Source organism: Vigna unguiculata, chromosome 3 (assembly GCF_037176805.1).
Source record: "Vigna unguiculata cultivar grain cowpea cultivar isolate G323 ecotype 2 chromosome 3, ASM3717680v1, whole genome shotgun sequence".
NCBI classification, from domain to species: domain Eukaryota; kingdom Viridiplantae; phylum Streptophyta; class Magnoliopsida; order Fabales; family Fabaceae; genus Vigna; species Vigna unguiculata.
The window spans coordinates 63,430,838-63,446,360 of record NC_140794.1 but is presented as its reverse complement, the minus strand read 5'-3'; the positions used below and the strand labels follow the sequence as shown (position 1 = coordinate 63,446,360).

The window sequence follows — 15,523 nt, the reverse complement described above, 5'->3', positions numbered from 1 at the left end:
TATGTAAAATAAAATAAGATATTTTACTAATATTGTAAGAATAAAATGTTTGTACACAAAAAGGAATTTAATTTAAAAAAATCTTTCTGATATTTTTTAATTGGATAAATTTTTTTATAACCTTTTGAGAAAATTAAATCCACTCCGATGATTGAGAATCCTTGTAGATATTTGTTACCATTCTTAATAGCTGTCCTTTCAACATCAACAACTACTTGTCGCCACTAAAAACGGACTATGTTTTCTTTCTCATTAATTATTTTGGTCAGTAGTTGGTTTTTTATAATACTAAAAACAGGTATAGTGTGACAATTTAAATACATAATATAATATAAAAAATTAAATGTTAAATAATAAATGTAACGACAACAAAAAAATAGAACAATTCTATTTATAAATATCATAGATATTAAACAAACTGACTAAAACAAGAAAAAAAAGTATAAATATATGTGTAATTATAATCCTTTTAGATAAAGTTTTTAAAAGATAAGCTAGTTTCTTAATATCTCAATACCAACAAGAAGAACTATTACTACACAATACAAAATATGTATACATCAAGGGTTTTTATTCGTTTTTAATTAAGGATAATTTGGTTATTTTAATATGAATATTGGGTGGAGGAAGAAATGATGGAGGTGCAGGAAGAAATGCCCAGTTTTAAATGCATAAGCAAACTTAACTACGTGATACAGAATATACAATAAGAGTTTGGTCTTAATAGTATGGTTACAATGAAAAATTCTTATCTATCACAGTAAATATTTTTCATTTGATACATCAATATATATTAATTTTTCTTTATTATTGTACATAAACTTTCTTTTATATAAAAAGTTACGTTAATTTTGATATCTCAATTAAATTGATATTCTAGAATCCAATAATAAGGTATCATCACATGAAGCAATTTATTAAAAAGAAAAACCAAAAAAAAAAAACATAGAAGAACAAACTAAATCTGAAAAATTTACGAAACAAACTCAAAAAGCTAAACAAATCGGAAAAAAAAGTTAATACGTACTATAAAAATAATTTAGACTAATAATCAGAAGAAGATATTCAAACTATTTAAAGTTTAGTCTAGTAATAGGAGAAAGAGAATCAAACTACTCAGTCTAATCTTTTATCAATTTCAAGATTTAAAAATTTATCCGCCACTAAAAATATGAATTCTCTAAAACTGATAAATAAAATGCATGAACTTTAGAGTTATATTACCTAAAAACACGAGCGTCCATAGGAAAGTTTAATGTACCCGTTTCTGCATTTTTTTAAAAGTCCGTAAATGATATAGAAAATCTAATTTATCTGTTATTCTTCCATACTCAAGGAAAATAAAACAGCATCCTCTATTCTCTTGTTCTCAATACCTGGATTCACCACAACACATAACAGTAAAAGTGTAGCCTATAAACTAACAACAAGAATAACTTGTGGGATGTTGCTTAATTCTTCACAATTTTGAAAATAATACAAGATAGTATTACGAAATTGTAACAAAAACATGAATTCAAAATGAACATAAAGGAAACTAAACACCTTCAAAGTTACATTACTAGTAACAAAAGGGCAAAAACATTTTTTGAAAAAGAAAATTATAAATTAAAATAGCTTAACAAGTAATCGGGTAGAATAAAAGAAATCATTGCATCTTGTCTTTCCATGTCAAGTAATTAAAGAAACTATGCTTATTATCCTGAACAGCAGGTGATACATTATCTACGATGGCATTACCGTCATGATCAATTCTGTAAGAGACATCAAGTCCCTCCAAAATCAGGTGATAAATGATTTCACTGGAATTTATAGCATTCTGCTCTCTTTCATGGACTAATGTTTCATTTTCATGGTCATCTACATCAGAAGCATTACCCAATAGTTCATCGTTTTCTTTCTTAGGTAGTGCATCATGTGGCCGATTGCGTTGACTCAATGACCGAATATCCCAGGAAAGAACCTGCTTTATCAAGCTTTGGAACTCACCTGGTGATGCATACAATGACTTCTTTTCCTGAATCATAAACCCGTATGATGTAAAGCAACAAGATTGAAAATGTGACTTAAGGAAACAAAAAAAAAAAATCATGCGTTCAGATAAAACGGGAATATTAGCAATTAAAACCGACACTAGATAGTTAAGTACAATGTTAAAATTAAAATAGTGAGAGTAATCAAAAGCCAAGACATAAGTATGGTAATCAGAGTCATTTCCCTTTAATTTAAAATATGTACCCCTGAAGAAAGTTGAAAACATGAAAGGTTGAATTACATACTGATTGGGTGCATCCATTATGGCTAACAAAAATAATTTCAAATAAATAATTAATTGAGCCTTTGCTAAGTTTTGTCATTACAATTTCAAGCAAGGTCACTTCAGGTTCAGCCCCTGATTTTCTTTTATTCCAATTGAGCCACTTAATTTACCATTTCTTTTCAATATGATTGGTTTTGCATTAAAATTAACTAACAAACGTATTTTACGTGAAGAATAGTGATATATATATTGGTAACCTCTATCAAACAATTGCAAATGTGATGTATTAGCGCAATCATGATCATCTGTTGAAGAGTACAAAGATCTGTCTTGTGGTTTTAAGATTAATTAGACAATCCACCACCTGTATTAGATGGCATTTTGTATTGACTATCCTTGCAGTTTTCTGTTATTTCGTTTTCTTAGTCGTATATAGAGAACTCTATGAATATGCGATATATGTTATAGTGAGAACATACTTTGTGTATAAAACCTTCTGTTATAATACAATTGTTTTCTTTCTTGTTCTTGTGTTTTTTCTTGTTATTGTTGAACGAACCCAATAATTGACGTCGTCTGAGAGGAACAAACTCAAGAACAGCAAGATTTGAAGACATGGTCACCAATTTTCCATTGAGAAGTTTTTGTTTTTTTTGTGAGAATGACTTCGGATTATGGAGGATCAAGATGGAAGTTATTTTGATACAACAAAATTTGTTGATAAGATAAGGGTGACATAATCAACAAAGTCAAAAACACCATAATTTTGTGTCTTGGGAATAAGACATCCAGGGAAGTCACGAAGAAGAGAATTGATACATCAAAGTGTATGAAACTTTCGTCATTGTATATGACAAATTCTTTGGTACATAGACGCTATCTGAAGTAACAATTGTATTCATTCCAGATGACTAAATAAAGAATGATGGTGGAGTAGCTAGCAGATTTTAACAAGATTCTGAATATCTGGATAACATTGAAGTGAAGCTCAAAGACAATGATAAGGCTTAACTCTGGAGGAGGTTTAGAACTCAATTTGGACTAGGGAGCTACAAAAACTTCAAGAGTATAAGGCATACTATAATGTCTTGAAGAGTTTGAATGTCTTGAAGTCAAAGAGAAAGAAAATACGGGAGGTGAAATTGAATAAGTCAAAGCATTCATCCACTGATTTGTCACAAGATATGTCACTATAAGACAGACAGTCCAAAGAAGGAAAAGAATGAGAAGGGCAGAAACTGTCATTACAAAAGAGACTATATTTTTGATGTTGCAGTAGCGTCTAATAGCTGGAATATGCTAGAGTGTTAGTGGCATTAGTGTCAACTACACAAAGAAGTTGAATTATGGACTCAGGTTGCACTCATCACATATGTTCGGTGAAGGAGTTTTTTGAGACCTTAGAACTGAAAGGAAGAGATGTAATTCTTCTTGGGAACAATAAAGCATATAGGTGCAAGGCATGGGATCAATCAAATTGAAGATGATTGACAACCAAGAGATGATATTGCAAGATGTGAGAATGTGTTCAAGAGCTTAAGAGAAATCTTTTGTTGATTAGTATGTTTGATCTTATGGGTTTGTCAACCAAGATTGAACAAGGTACTATGAAGATTTTAAAAGGTGCGTCTAAAGTTTCTAAGGAAGTGAAAAAGAAAAGTCTTTATATACTAGAATAGTGATCACATGTGTTTGTGGCTAGTCATACGATGCAAGATAATACCGAACTGTGGCATCTAAGATTGGGACACATTAGTGAGAGAGGTTTAACGGAGTTGGGCAAATAGGTAGGAGGTGATAGAATGATGAATTGGAGTTTCGTGATCATTGCATACTTTGGAAAGTTTCATAGATTGAAGTTTAAGTCGGGTAAGCATATATCCGGTAGACCGCTTAAGTATGCTCATGTAAACCTATGGAGTCCAACAAGAGCTCAAACTCATGGTAGGTCTTATTTCCTTACTATCATTGATGATTACTCGAGGAGGGTGTGAATTTATACTTAGAAAAGAAAGACTAAAACTTTTTATTGATTAAGGAGTGGCACACCATGATTGGTAATTAGCATGTAACCAAACTTATAGTGCTTAGAATTGACAATGGATTGGAGTTTGTGTGCAGTTTAAAGAGTTTGTATCATAATCATGAATAGTACAAAATATTGTCTACTAGAATGCTTTTAATAGTGTTCATATTAGTTAGACCGTGTACCATCTACCACATGTATTATTATATGGTGTTTTGTCTTAATTGTATTTGTGGTTTTTGGTTATTCTGTTTCTTTAGTTCTATAAATAGAGAATCCTATGTATATGCGATATATGTTGCATTGAGAACATACTTTGTATATAGAACCTAATGTTATAATACAATTACTTTCTTTTATTTTTGCTTTTGTGTTTTTTTCTTGTTATGATTGAACAAACACAAGAAATAATATTTTATTTATTTTTCTTTATTAACTTAGATGTTCATATCATTATTATTATTATTATAACAAGGTTGTAATTTATAAGAGTTGCTAAAATATCAATTTTCTTCCATGAAAAATGTTAAAGCTTCAAGGAGCTGCTTTGCAATCATTTGGAAAAGTGAATCTATTCTTATTAAATAAAAACAAAAATAAAGAGTGGACATTATGCATTAAGCAGTTAACAACTCACCGCCACTATCCAGCAATTTTCGAGAGCTGAAGTGAAGTCCTCCGAAAAGCTAATAGAAGCTACAGAAAGCAAGTTATCATCCTGAAGAAATACAACTTTTTTAAGAAGAGATAATTCATTAAACTTCTATAGAGAGATGTGAGAAAATATAATATTGCTCAAGTACATTTCATTGCGGACTCTAAATGCACACCATAATATAAAGCTTTCGAATAATCATAATACAAGAGTTTCATTGCGTAGTAAAAGGTAGTGATGATTTATTATATATCATTTTTCGCAAATGTGAAGATTAAATTGATATCCAGCTAACCATTGTTTAAAGTTACTTACAGTAATCGAAAGATCAAATTGTTAAAATCTGCTATACATTAATTAGAAAAAGTAAACCAATATAAGCAGTGAAAGATATAGCTAAAAGGAAAACGGGGCATTACTGTCAACCAATTTGGCACTGTAGCCTCTCGGATGCTGTCACAATATGGTAGGTAAGGCTTGAGATCAAGCACCGGCTGTTGATGAGATTCCGAAGCAACATGATTATGCATTTACATAAAAGCATAAAATTCACAGTTAAACAAATACCAATATCACGAGTGGCACAAAATTCCATTCAAGTTTGCATAAAAAGCAGGGATTGAAAATGGAGGCTTACAGTTCCATCAACCAGATCCACACCCGAGAGCAAAACCATATTTCCCTGTACAGCCTCTACCTACAGTATAACATGAAAGTTAGAAACTACAGCCGTCCTTTTTGTTTATTTGAATACAAAATTAAAATTCTATGGAGTCGATGGCAAAGGGAGCAGAGACAACATGAAAAAAATATACATTAATGAGACCCTGCATAAAAAGTAATCAATGGAGAACTAAGATTTCCCTATCACATAATAATAAGGGTGAAATTCAATTTCCTATCAGCAGTGTAGCCCAATTTTAATGTGTCGCTATCATTCCATGATCTGTGGTTCCTTTGTTACGTGACTGATTCATACTTCTTCTCATCCACTCTTAAGAAAAATGGCATGTAACAGTCACATGTTTATTACACAAATCATTGTTGTTGCTTGGCATCAACATACTTGTCTTGTCACGTGAATTTTTAAAATGTAAAACAGTACTGTATGGTTTCTTAACCACACAACACTGAATTCATACTTGGGGAGGGGGAATAACCACCATAAAAACTTAAACTGAAGCTATCAATTCATAAACATTGGGCCACTTCTTTCATAGCATATGCAATGAGCCCAGGAACAAGGGTCTGAAATCCGATACTGTCTTAGGAATGAATTTACCGTAGGCTTGCATTGCAACAATTTAGTGATGCTAAGAGGAATCACTAAGTAATCTAAAGATAACAAAGGATAAAATGATTTTTCCTGAGAGACTTGTTTGCTGGTCTCCAAAATTCAACAATATACATTAAACCAGAGATATATCGATCAGTAAAAATGTCATTCGTGAGAAGAACCATCTCAGAGTCACAAAACCAACAAGTGTCCTTACCTTTGCAACTGTGAGTCCGATGGGGCATGGACGGTGTGGGGATCGTGTGGCAAACACTCCCTTTCTTCCACCCTTCAATCTTGGAACCCTCACCTATTCATCCACCGATCCATATGAAAAGACTTCTATAAAACAAAAAATAACATGGCATAGCTATGACAAAGTAGATTAAGATTATGTTTAAATAAACTTCTTTTTAAGCATTGATAAAACAAGAAAATAAAAACATAAAATGAATTAATCTTCTCACGTATGCTAATTTGGACTCATGAACTTAACTCTCGTAGAAACTATCTCTTCTAACTGGTACAAAGATTAAAAATACATTTGGGTCACGTCAGAATTTCAATTCATTTTTTCTTTTGATTTAACTTCAATGACTAAAAATAATAAATCCTCTCTAGTATATAATAAGCACTCATAATTAGTTAAAGAAACTAAGGAAAAGTTCATGTGAAAAGGGACCAAATTATTATTTGAAACCAGAGGCACACACCTTGGCCTTGAACCCTGATTTAGACGGATGCTTCCACAGCTTATCAAGATCCGTATTTAAGTGAAAAACATACAGAATCCAACAATGAGAATATTCCACCAAACCCTCGAGCGACGCCGGTGGAACGCGAGTAGTGTTAAAAACCAAACACGCCCTGGCAAGTGGCACGAGTAACGGTTGCCTCGGCGTCCCGTTCCTGGTGGAGAAGCAGGAGTGGACGGTACCGATTGGCATCATGGGATAACAAGTGAGGTTTAGGTTTTCAGATTTAGGTTGCGACTTTGTTACTTCTTCTCTCAAGGCCTGCAAATACCGGAGTCGGAAACGGAATTAGGAAAGCGTAAAGTGGTTGGTTGGGTGAGAGAAAGAGGTGATCGAGACCTGTTGAGCCCTGATTCGGCCTTGCCTTTCGGAGGCACATTTCTCAGAACAGAACTTAAGAGATGCCTCGAGCTCCTCGATCTTGGAGTTCATATGGTTCCATTTTCTCTTTAATGCGTAGGCTGCAAAAACCAGTGACAAATATGAGGACGATGGTGAGTGCGTGATTACACTCGGAATTGAGATAACTTGTAGTTACCAGAGATGGAAATGGCTGTGAGTGTGAAGGTTATGGCGGTCACTGTCAACCATTTTGTTTCTGAAATGTTGCCGCGCATCACTAACCAGCTTCGGGTCAAAGTAAAATCACTTCACTTCTATCTCCTATATATGTAGATATACTCAAACTAGGGTCTCTAAGTTTTTGTTTTCTTTCGATTTAAATAGGCTTAAATACCTTTTTGTCCTCATTTTTATAGTGTTTATTGCGGATGATCCACATTTTGACACAATATTTAAAATGGTTCTCATTCTTACCGAATGTTTAAAATAGTCTCATTTTCGTAATTCGTGTTTTACTTGGTCTTTTTTTATAACGCCGTTTCAATCATCAACGGAGCATTGTACAGGTGGCACAATTTGTATTTGTATTAGGGTGTGTTATGTGTACTGTACAGGTGTGGTAATCAGATATTTGGGGATAAATAAGTGAGCTAAGATTTTGGTAAGAAATGTTTGGGCAGTTGGTGAGTTTTGACAATTTTGTTCCTCCATTCCCAATTGGCGTTGCTGCAATCTTCTTCTTTCTGCAATCTCATTATATAGGTATGTTACGATCTCAATCTTCGTGCATTGTTGGTGGTTCAACGAGAAATGGATTAATTCTGAATTGTTGGTAAAAAATTTTGGGTACAATCTGTTTTTATTTGTCTTAATAATAAATTGGTTTTAATTTTTTGTTTATTGATTTACAGAGTGGTGGTTCCAATAACGTGGATTGCAACCTTTTTCAAATGGTGGTGTTGATGAAAAGGATGTCATCAACATGACACAAATGAGCCAAATTAATGATTTGGAGAAGTCATTGAAGGTTGCTGAGAAGAGGCTGCAATTAGTAATAGGTTTCACTTGTGTTGTTATTGTATTATTCATACTGTTATTGTGTGTAATCTTTTAAAGTTCAATCTATTTTGTACTATTGTTAAATGAAGAAATGAATTAGTTTGATTATGTTGATATTAGTCCCACCATGTTCAAAATGACATCTTAATCTGAGCATTGAAGTAAGTGATATTGATCTAAGCTTGAGAAAAATTAAATTGATTTAAGTCGGGAAGAAGTTAAATTCATAACGTTAATTCATCCTCATCAAAATGCACTACATCAATGTTTGGCAAGAGTGAAATTGAACGAAGTTTAAGAGAAGTCAAAATGCAGTACATCAATAATGAATTCTACATCAGAAATTCCAACAAATAATTAAGACGTTTGTAGCTGCTATCATGACCTCCTCCTAATCTGTAATTTCATCCTAAACTGCTGAGATGGTTCTTCTGGTGTTGGTAGTTGTGCTGCTTGACTCTCCACTTCATTCCTTGGTGGTTGAGTTGTTTGAGTTTCAACAGTTGGTGCATTCTCAGCAGTTTCAGCAGTTTGTGCATTCTCAGCAGTCTGAGCATCTGGTGCAGTCTCAGGTAATTTAGAAACCATGCAGAACATCACAACAATCAAAAGACAAATAAACCCCAAAATATAATTACGAAAAACCCTAACCCACGAGCAAACACAACCCAAAAAACCCTAAACTCATTTACCTCGTTGATGATGATTAATTAGAAAATTGAAATGAAGAGCGCAACTGCAATCCAATGATGAAATGACAAGTATAGCTGTTTCCTCTGCAAATCTGAGCTCAAAAAAGACGAAGATGAAGAAATTAAAAAATTAACCTTGATTAGTCACATGTACAGTACACCTAACACACCCTAGTACAAACTGTGTCACCTCTACAATGCTCCGTTAATGATTTAAACGGCGTTATAGAAAAGGACAAAATAAAACATGAATTAAAAAAATGAGGGTCATTTTAAACATTCGGTACAAATGAGGATCATTTTAAACATTTTGTCAATATGAGGACCATATGCATCAAACACTACGAAAATAAGGACTAAAAAGGTAATTAAGCCATTTAAATATAATGTTCATATAAGTTGAGGAAATTTTCACTCCAGTGGTATATTTCCATAAGACGAAAATTTTATTTGAATGATTTAAAACAATTTAATTTTTCTCGTGAGGATTGACTTGCATGACTTAAAAAAAATTCAACCATAATTTCTAAAGAGTTACATAATTTTTCTTTACTTCACAAATTTAATTAGATAAATATTAATCTTCACAAATTTATTTTTTCTCAAATTTTAAAAATAAATAAAAATATAGTCTCAATTACAACAATTTTTCTTACCATATTAAACAACATTTAAAGTTATGTTTTAGTTCTCTACATCACTTCACACTTTCCTATTCAAATGTAATCTTAAAATATTATTTAACATGCAACAAAAAATTAACATTTTTAGAATTTTAAAGAATAATTTATTTGACTTTTTAGTTTTAGAATTAAAATTATCAAAATTTAAAATCAAAACGAATTTATCTTATATGTAAGTTCAGACACAAAAGAAAAAAATATATTTAACTTTAAAATGAAAAAAAAAATAACAATTATATTATTTTGTTAATAGTAAAAATTAAATAAAAAATATTTAAAAAATAAATAAATATTCAGTAAATTAATAAATTTTTAATAAAAATTCACATAAAAATATTTAAATTTTAATTGAACCTTTTATTTTATATAAAAAACACGTGTTTTTATTTTTATGTAATTAAATAAAGTTTTTAAAACATTTATAATAAAGAAAGTAGTATAAGATAATGTAAAGTTTAAAATGAAGATAAAAATAAAACAAAATAAATCAGAAATAGAAAATATAAATATGTATGAATATTGATAATCTTATTCTTGTTAAGAATTATGGAGACCATAAGTTATAACATTCTAACTTAGTTCATTAATTAATTAATATATTTATTTATTGTAATGAAGTAGTTTTTTTTTTTATTTTGTAGGAAGTTATTCAATTATAAATATTCAATTAGTTATTCGAAATGTTATCCAATGATTATAATAAAAATAGCTAAATATTTTTTTTCCTCGATTATCACGTAAAATTAAAATTGATTTGATTTTGTTTGATCCCAACAACGTTGATTATATGCACTTGACACATGTTCTTCATGTGTTATTAATTAATTTTTTTAAATAAATTAAAAAAATTAAAAGTGGATCCGTTTGACTATGTTTTAAAAGTTTGAACCAAGTTTCTTCCTCTTTAAAATCTTTATTTGTTTTTCCTGAATTATATCACTTAAGTTTTTATTTGTTATTGGGTTAAATATGTTTTTAGTCCATTAACTTATAGTGAATTTTGGAATTAGTTCATTTCGAAACTTAACTTTAGACAAATTTAGTCATTCATTTTTCGAAATACGTGGATTTAATCATTTTAATCAAATTTTGTTAAGTTTATTTAACATTTCAAACACACATTTTATAATAGTAGTTAACTCAACATCAAAGCAGAATTGTGTTAAACAGTATAAACAACTCAAATACAATCCTGAAATGCGTACGAAACATCGGACAAACCTAACAAAATTTGATTAAAAAAAATTAAATCCACGTATTTCGAAACATGAAGGACTAAATTGGTCTAAAGTTTCAAAATGGACTAATTCCAAAATTTACTAAAAGGTAAGGACCAAAAACGTATTTAATTTGTTATTTTACTTTTTAATTTTGGGTTAAATATGTTTTTGGTCCTTTAACTTTCAATAAATTTTGAAATTAGTCAATTTTGAAACTTTGGACTAATTTAGTTCTTCATATTTCGAAATACGTGGATTTAGTTTTTTTAATCAAATTTTGTAAGGTTTATTTGAGGTTTCATATGTATTTCATAATTGTATTTGAGTTGTTTATATTGTTTGACACCATTTTTGCTTTAATGTTAAGTTAACTACTATTATGTATTTGGGTTAAATATGTTTTTTGTCTCTTAACTTCTAGTTAATCTTAACATTAGTTCATCTTAAAACTTTAAACCAATTTAGTCCTTCATATTTTGAAATACGTGCATTTAGTCGTTTTAATCCAATTTTGTTAGGTTTATTTGAGGTTTCGTATGCATTTCAGGATTGTATTTGAGTTGTTTATACTGTTTGACACATTTTTGCTTTAATATTAAGTCAAATACTATTATGAAACACATTTAAAATGTCAAATAAATTTAACAAAATTTGATTAGAAGGATTAAATCTACGTATTTAAAAAAAATAAAAATAAAGGACTAAATTGATTCAAAGTTTTGAAATAGACTAATTTCAAAATTGACCGAAAATTAAGAAAAAAAACATATTTATCTCTTTAATTTTTCTTATCCAATCCAATTAAATCCTTAATTCGATTTCTTTCCTTATCTTTTTCATGCTCCCCACTTCACTCCGTCTGTTGTTTTTTCCGCTTTCATTTATCATGCAACATTCTGAATTACATGTATTACGACACTGTAGAATAAAACCCCCCTTTAATTTTTTATTCTTGAAAAATCATATCCTACTCCGATCCTCTTCTTGTTAATTAAACATGAAAAGCCGCTTTTGTTTGAGAGCAGATAGGAATTCTTGTTAATTAATTTTTTGATTCTTTATTTTATGATAGACCTCAATTTTTTATTTTCTTTCGGACAGCTGTTCAGCCACACAGAATGCAGTTGAACCATTTCCTGTACCACTCGGTTTCACTAAAACTAGAGGATTTTGCAGATCACTGTTTCGAGCAGTGCGAAAGTAAAGAACACAGCAACCTCGCAAGTTCAACCTTTAGGCATGGCGAAAGATTCTTCAATACAAGGACCAGTAAAGGAGGAGTTCACTTACCAAGCTGGATCCGCTCCCTTCAAGAGTTGTCATGCTTCTACCATTGTTGAGGTCATTGATACAATAATCTCTGCCCATCAAAAAAGATTTATCGATGTTTTTTTCTTTTTTATTCTTCTTGGTCAAATGAACCCAATGACACGCTGTTTGACCTTTGCAGGTTGATAAGGATCATTTTTTGGTTGCCTATTTTGGGGGTTCATTCGAGGGGGCACCTGATGTCAAAATATGGGTGCAGACTTACAAGGTAAAATGCATACGCTTTACCCCAAAGTCTTTCAATTAATTGGAAACTGGGCGTTTTCACACAGTTGTACTAGTTTTGGGGGCTTTAGTATATTCTCCTGCCAAGGTTTCTTCTTTAATAGCTGTTTGTTTTGCCTGGCAAAGTCAGCATGTCGTAATGTAGAGTTGCTATTAAGTAGTTTTACAAATGTGTCTAAAGGAAGTGTTAACAAATTTTGATTTCTAATCTGTTAGTCAAAAACCGTCTTTATAGTTTCACATCTGTAGGAGGGATGTAATGAACTCTAAATTTTGAATGCTGCACTGACTTTCTTCTGATCACAATTTTGGTGGATAGAACGGGATATGGCAAGCACCTGTAATTGCTGATCAACAACCAAATGTTCCTATGTGGAATCCTGTACTGTTCAAACTTCCATCAGATGTGATACTTCTCTTCTACAAGATAGGCCAAGAAGTTCAGAAGTAAAGTTTATAACTTTTTCAGTCCTCATATATCTATTTTTCACTCGTGCCAACATTCATTGCTGCAATGTTCACATATATACATATGGTAGTTGTTGAGACAGCTAGGTTTGTGATTCCACTTGGTTGATTGGCATCCAATTTTGATTTTTTTTTTCCGGTCCAATTTCTCTATCCAAAACCTAAGTGCTTAATTGGAAATTTCCATGATAACAACTCTTTTTCCTCTTTTCTTTTTCTTCTGACTAATGTCTTTATTGGAGATTTGATAACGACATGGATATTTATGGTTATTAATTAGTTTAGTAAGTCTGACGAGCATTTTATCAACCTGACTTTTTCATGCATATTATTGTTTCTCCTTCTAAACTCCTGTGAACTGGGTAGTTTGAATCATATTGTTACGCGAGGTGGGATTTGCTTAGGTTATAACAAACTTCTAGATATAGCACTTGGTGTGGAAAGCACGGTGGTAAAGTTAATGGCTGTGGGATATAAGTGAAGAAAGAGGGAATCAATTTCAGGTAGTCTTGGGTGGTGTTGCCGTAGGGCATAGAATTTTTCCTTCTCTGTTTTGTTTGCTTCCACTATTAGTTGCTATACTTTGTGCATATTAGCACTGTTCTCTGACAACTTTTTTCTATTAGTCTGCAGTAAATTCAGTTCCTATCAGATATACTGATAGGATAGTATAACAGAAGAGTTTCCGTGTGAAAGTTCATATTTACAGATAAAATCTGTAATTGGTAAAGAAAAAGATTATAAATTCACATGGAAATATTTCCATGACATATAAATTATAATATATTGAAAAAGATATATTCATAATTCATTGCAACCCCATAGATTGAAATTGAAATCTTTAAGTGATGGCTTTGTCCAGTCTGAAGTTGTTTATCTAATAAGTTGTATCCCCCCTCTCCTCCCCCACCATATAGGACTTTAGGTAATTTTAATGAGAACTATATTTATTTCAGATGGAGTGGATTTGTGAAACGCTCATACGATAAAGGCGTGACTTGGACATCAAGAGAACAGCTTCCTCCTGGTATATTAGGACCTATAAAGAATAAGGTACATCAGATCTATTTCACTGAATTTTATCAATGGCAAGAGGTTTGATGTTCATAGTTATATTAAATTTATTCTTTACTACTGGCTTTCCTTACTATTTCTCAGCCCATTTTGCTTGAAAATGGTGATTTAATTTGCGGATCATCTGTTGAAAGCTGGAACTCCTGGGGCGCCTGGGTGGAGGTGTTATCTGAACTCATCTTAGTTGAGCGCTTGGCTTCAGTGTTGGTTAGAAATGGTAGCCTGCTGACATTTATTACTTCTTTTGTGCAATAGGTAACAGCAGATTTAGGCAGGTCATGGAGCAAGCATGGCCCAATTTACATTGAAAATGAACCTCTGAGCGTGATTCAACCAGTACCTTATCAGACTGCAAATGGGAAACTACGTGTTTTACTAAGATCCTTTGATGGCATTGGTACAGTATGTATGTCAGAATCATCTGATGGTGGCAAGACTTGGGGATATGCAAAACCTACTCAGCTCCCCAACCCAAATTCAGGTCAATTTTGCGAACTATATTGCTTTCAAATTTTTGCAGCATAATTATGAAGATTGTTTTAACTGAACAGTAAGAACTACGTTGATGATGGATAACTTCAAATTTGAAGTTTTTTTACTCCTTTTCATTCTTTTGCTACTTGTCTATGTTGTGCATTATCTGTGTTACTTTGTTTACCAGGTATCGATGGGGTTAAGCTTAGAGATGGCCGGTTATTGCTTGCTTATAACACTAAATCAAGGGGTGTGCTTAAAGTGGCACTCTCTGAGGATGATGGTGATTCTTGGTGCGAGATTCTTACATTGGAGGATACATTGGGAATGGAATTCTCTTATCCTGCTGTTATCCAGGACAGTGATGAGCGAATACATATCACCTATACATATGACAGAACACAAATTAAGGTACAACTCAATTTTTTTATGGTAATTGATTATAATTGATGGTTTCAGTTATCATCATTGGAAGATGTTGAGTTTCTTTTTTGGGAATTAATCTGCAATTCGTTTCCTGCATTTCCTCATAATATTAACCCCTATCTTTTTCTTTGGCAGCATGTTGTTCTTCTACCAAGTTGACGTGGAGTAAATTGTTTCAATTTCGAAAATGAAGAAACAAGCAAGTCTTTTACTTAATCCATCTACATTGTCATGTATTGTTCTTTGTTCAATAAAAAGCTAACTAAAAGTTTGGTTGTTGGTGTTTCCGTTTTTTTAAAGTATGAAAAAAATGAATAATCATTGTCAGCTATTATTTTTATATATCATTTTTTTAGAAAATTTCAAAAATAGTCTTCTGAAAAGAAAAACAATTATATTTTGAAAAATCTGCAAAATTTAGTCCCAAAGAGGTATTGGTACTTTTGCATACTTTTTTTTATCCATGCTCCACCTAATGAAAAAGACGATTATTGCATTCTTTAATTCATTTTAAAATTTCCATTGTTTAGATAAAATAAACTTGTTGTGATCTCTTTTT

General features: G+C 31.6%; 2 protein-coding genes across 2 annotated transcripts; one reads left to right on the top strand and one right to left on the bottom strand.

Moving 5' to 3' along the window:
- Nucleotides 1-1,533: 1,533 nt before the first annotated feature.
- Nucleotides 1,534-7,657, bottom strand: LOC114175885 (tRNA-thr(GGU) m(6)t(6)A37 methyltransferase). The gene is made up of 8 exons (XM_028060727.2): nucleotides 7,511-7,657; nucleotides 7,312-7,433; nucleotides 6,931-7,233; nucleotides 6,435-6,527; nucleotides 5,579-5,638; nucleotides 5,361-5,435; nucleotides 4,924-5,004; nucleotides 1,534-2,017 (listed from the first exon to the last, which is right to left on the bottom strand). The coding sequence occupies exons 1-8, from the start codon at nucleotides 7,587-7,589 to the stop codon at nucleotides 1,649-1,651; spliced, it is 1,182 nt and encodes a 393-aa protein (XP_027916528.1). The 5' UTR covers nucleotides 7,590-7,657; the 3' UTR covers nucleotides 1,534-1,648.
- A 4,330-nt stretch (nucleotides 7,658-11,987) lies between these two features.
- Nucleotides 11,988-15,295, top strand: LOC114176519 (uncharacterized). Its single transcript, XM_028061584.2, has 8 exons — nucleotides 11,988-12,309; nucleotides 12,419-12,505; nucleotides 12,842-12,969; nucleotides 13,947-14,043; nucleotides 14,149-14,226; nucleotides 14,320-14,545; nucleotides 14,726-14,949; nucleotides 15,100-15,295. The coding sequence occupies exons 1-8, from the start codon at nucleotides 12,208-12,210 to the stop codon at nucleotides 15,121-15,123; spliced, it is 966 nt and encodes a 321-aa protein (XP_027917385.1). The 5' UTR covers nucleotides 11,988-12,207; the 3' UTR covers nucleotides 15,124-15,295.
- Nucleotides 15,296-15,523: the final 228 nt, after the last annotated feature.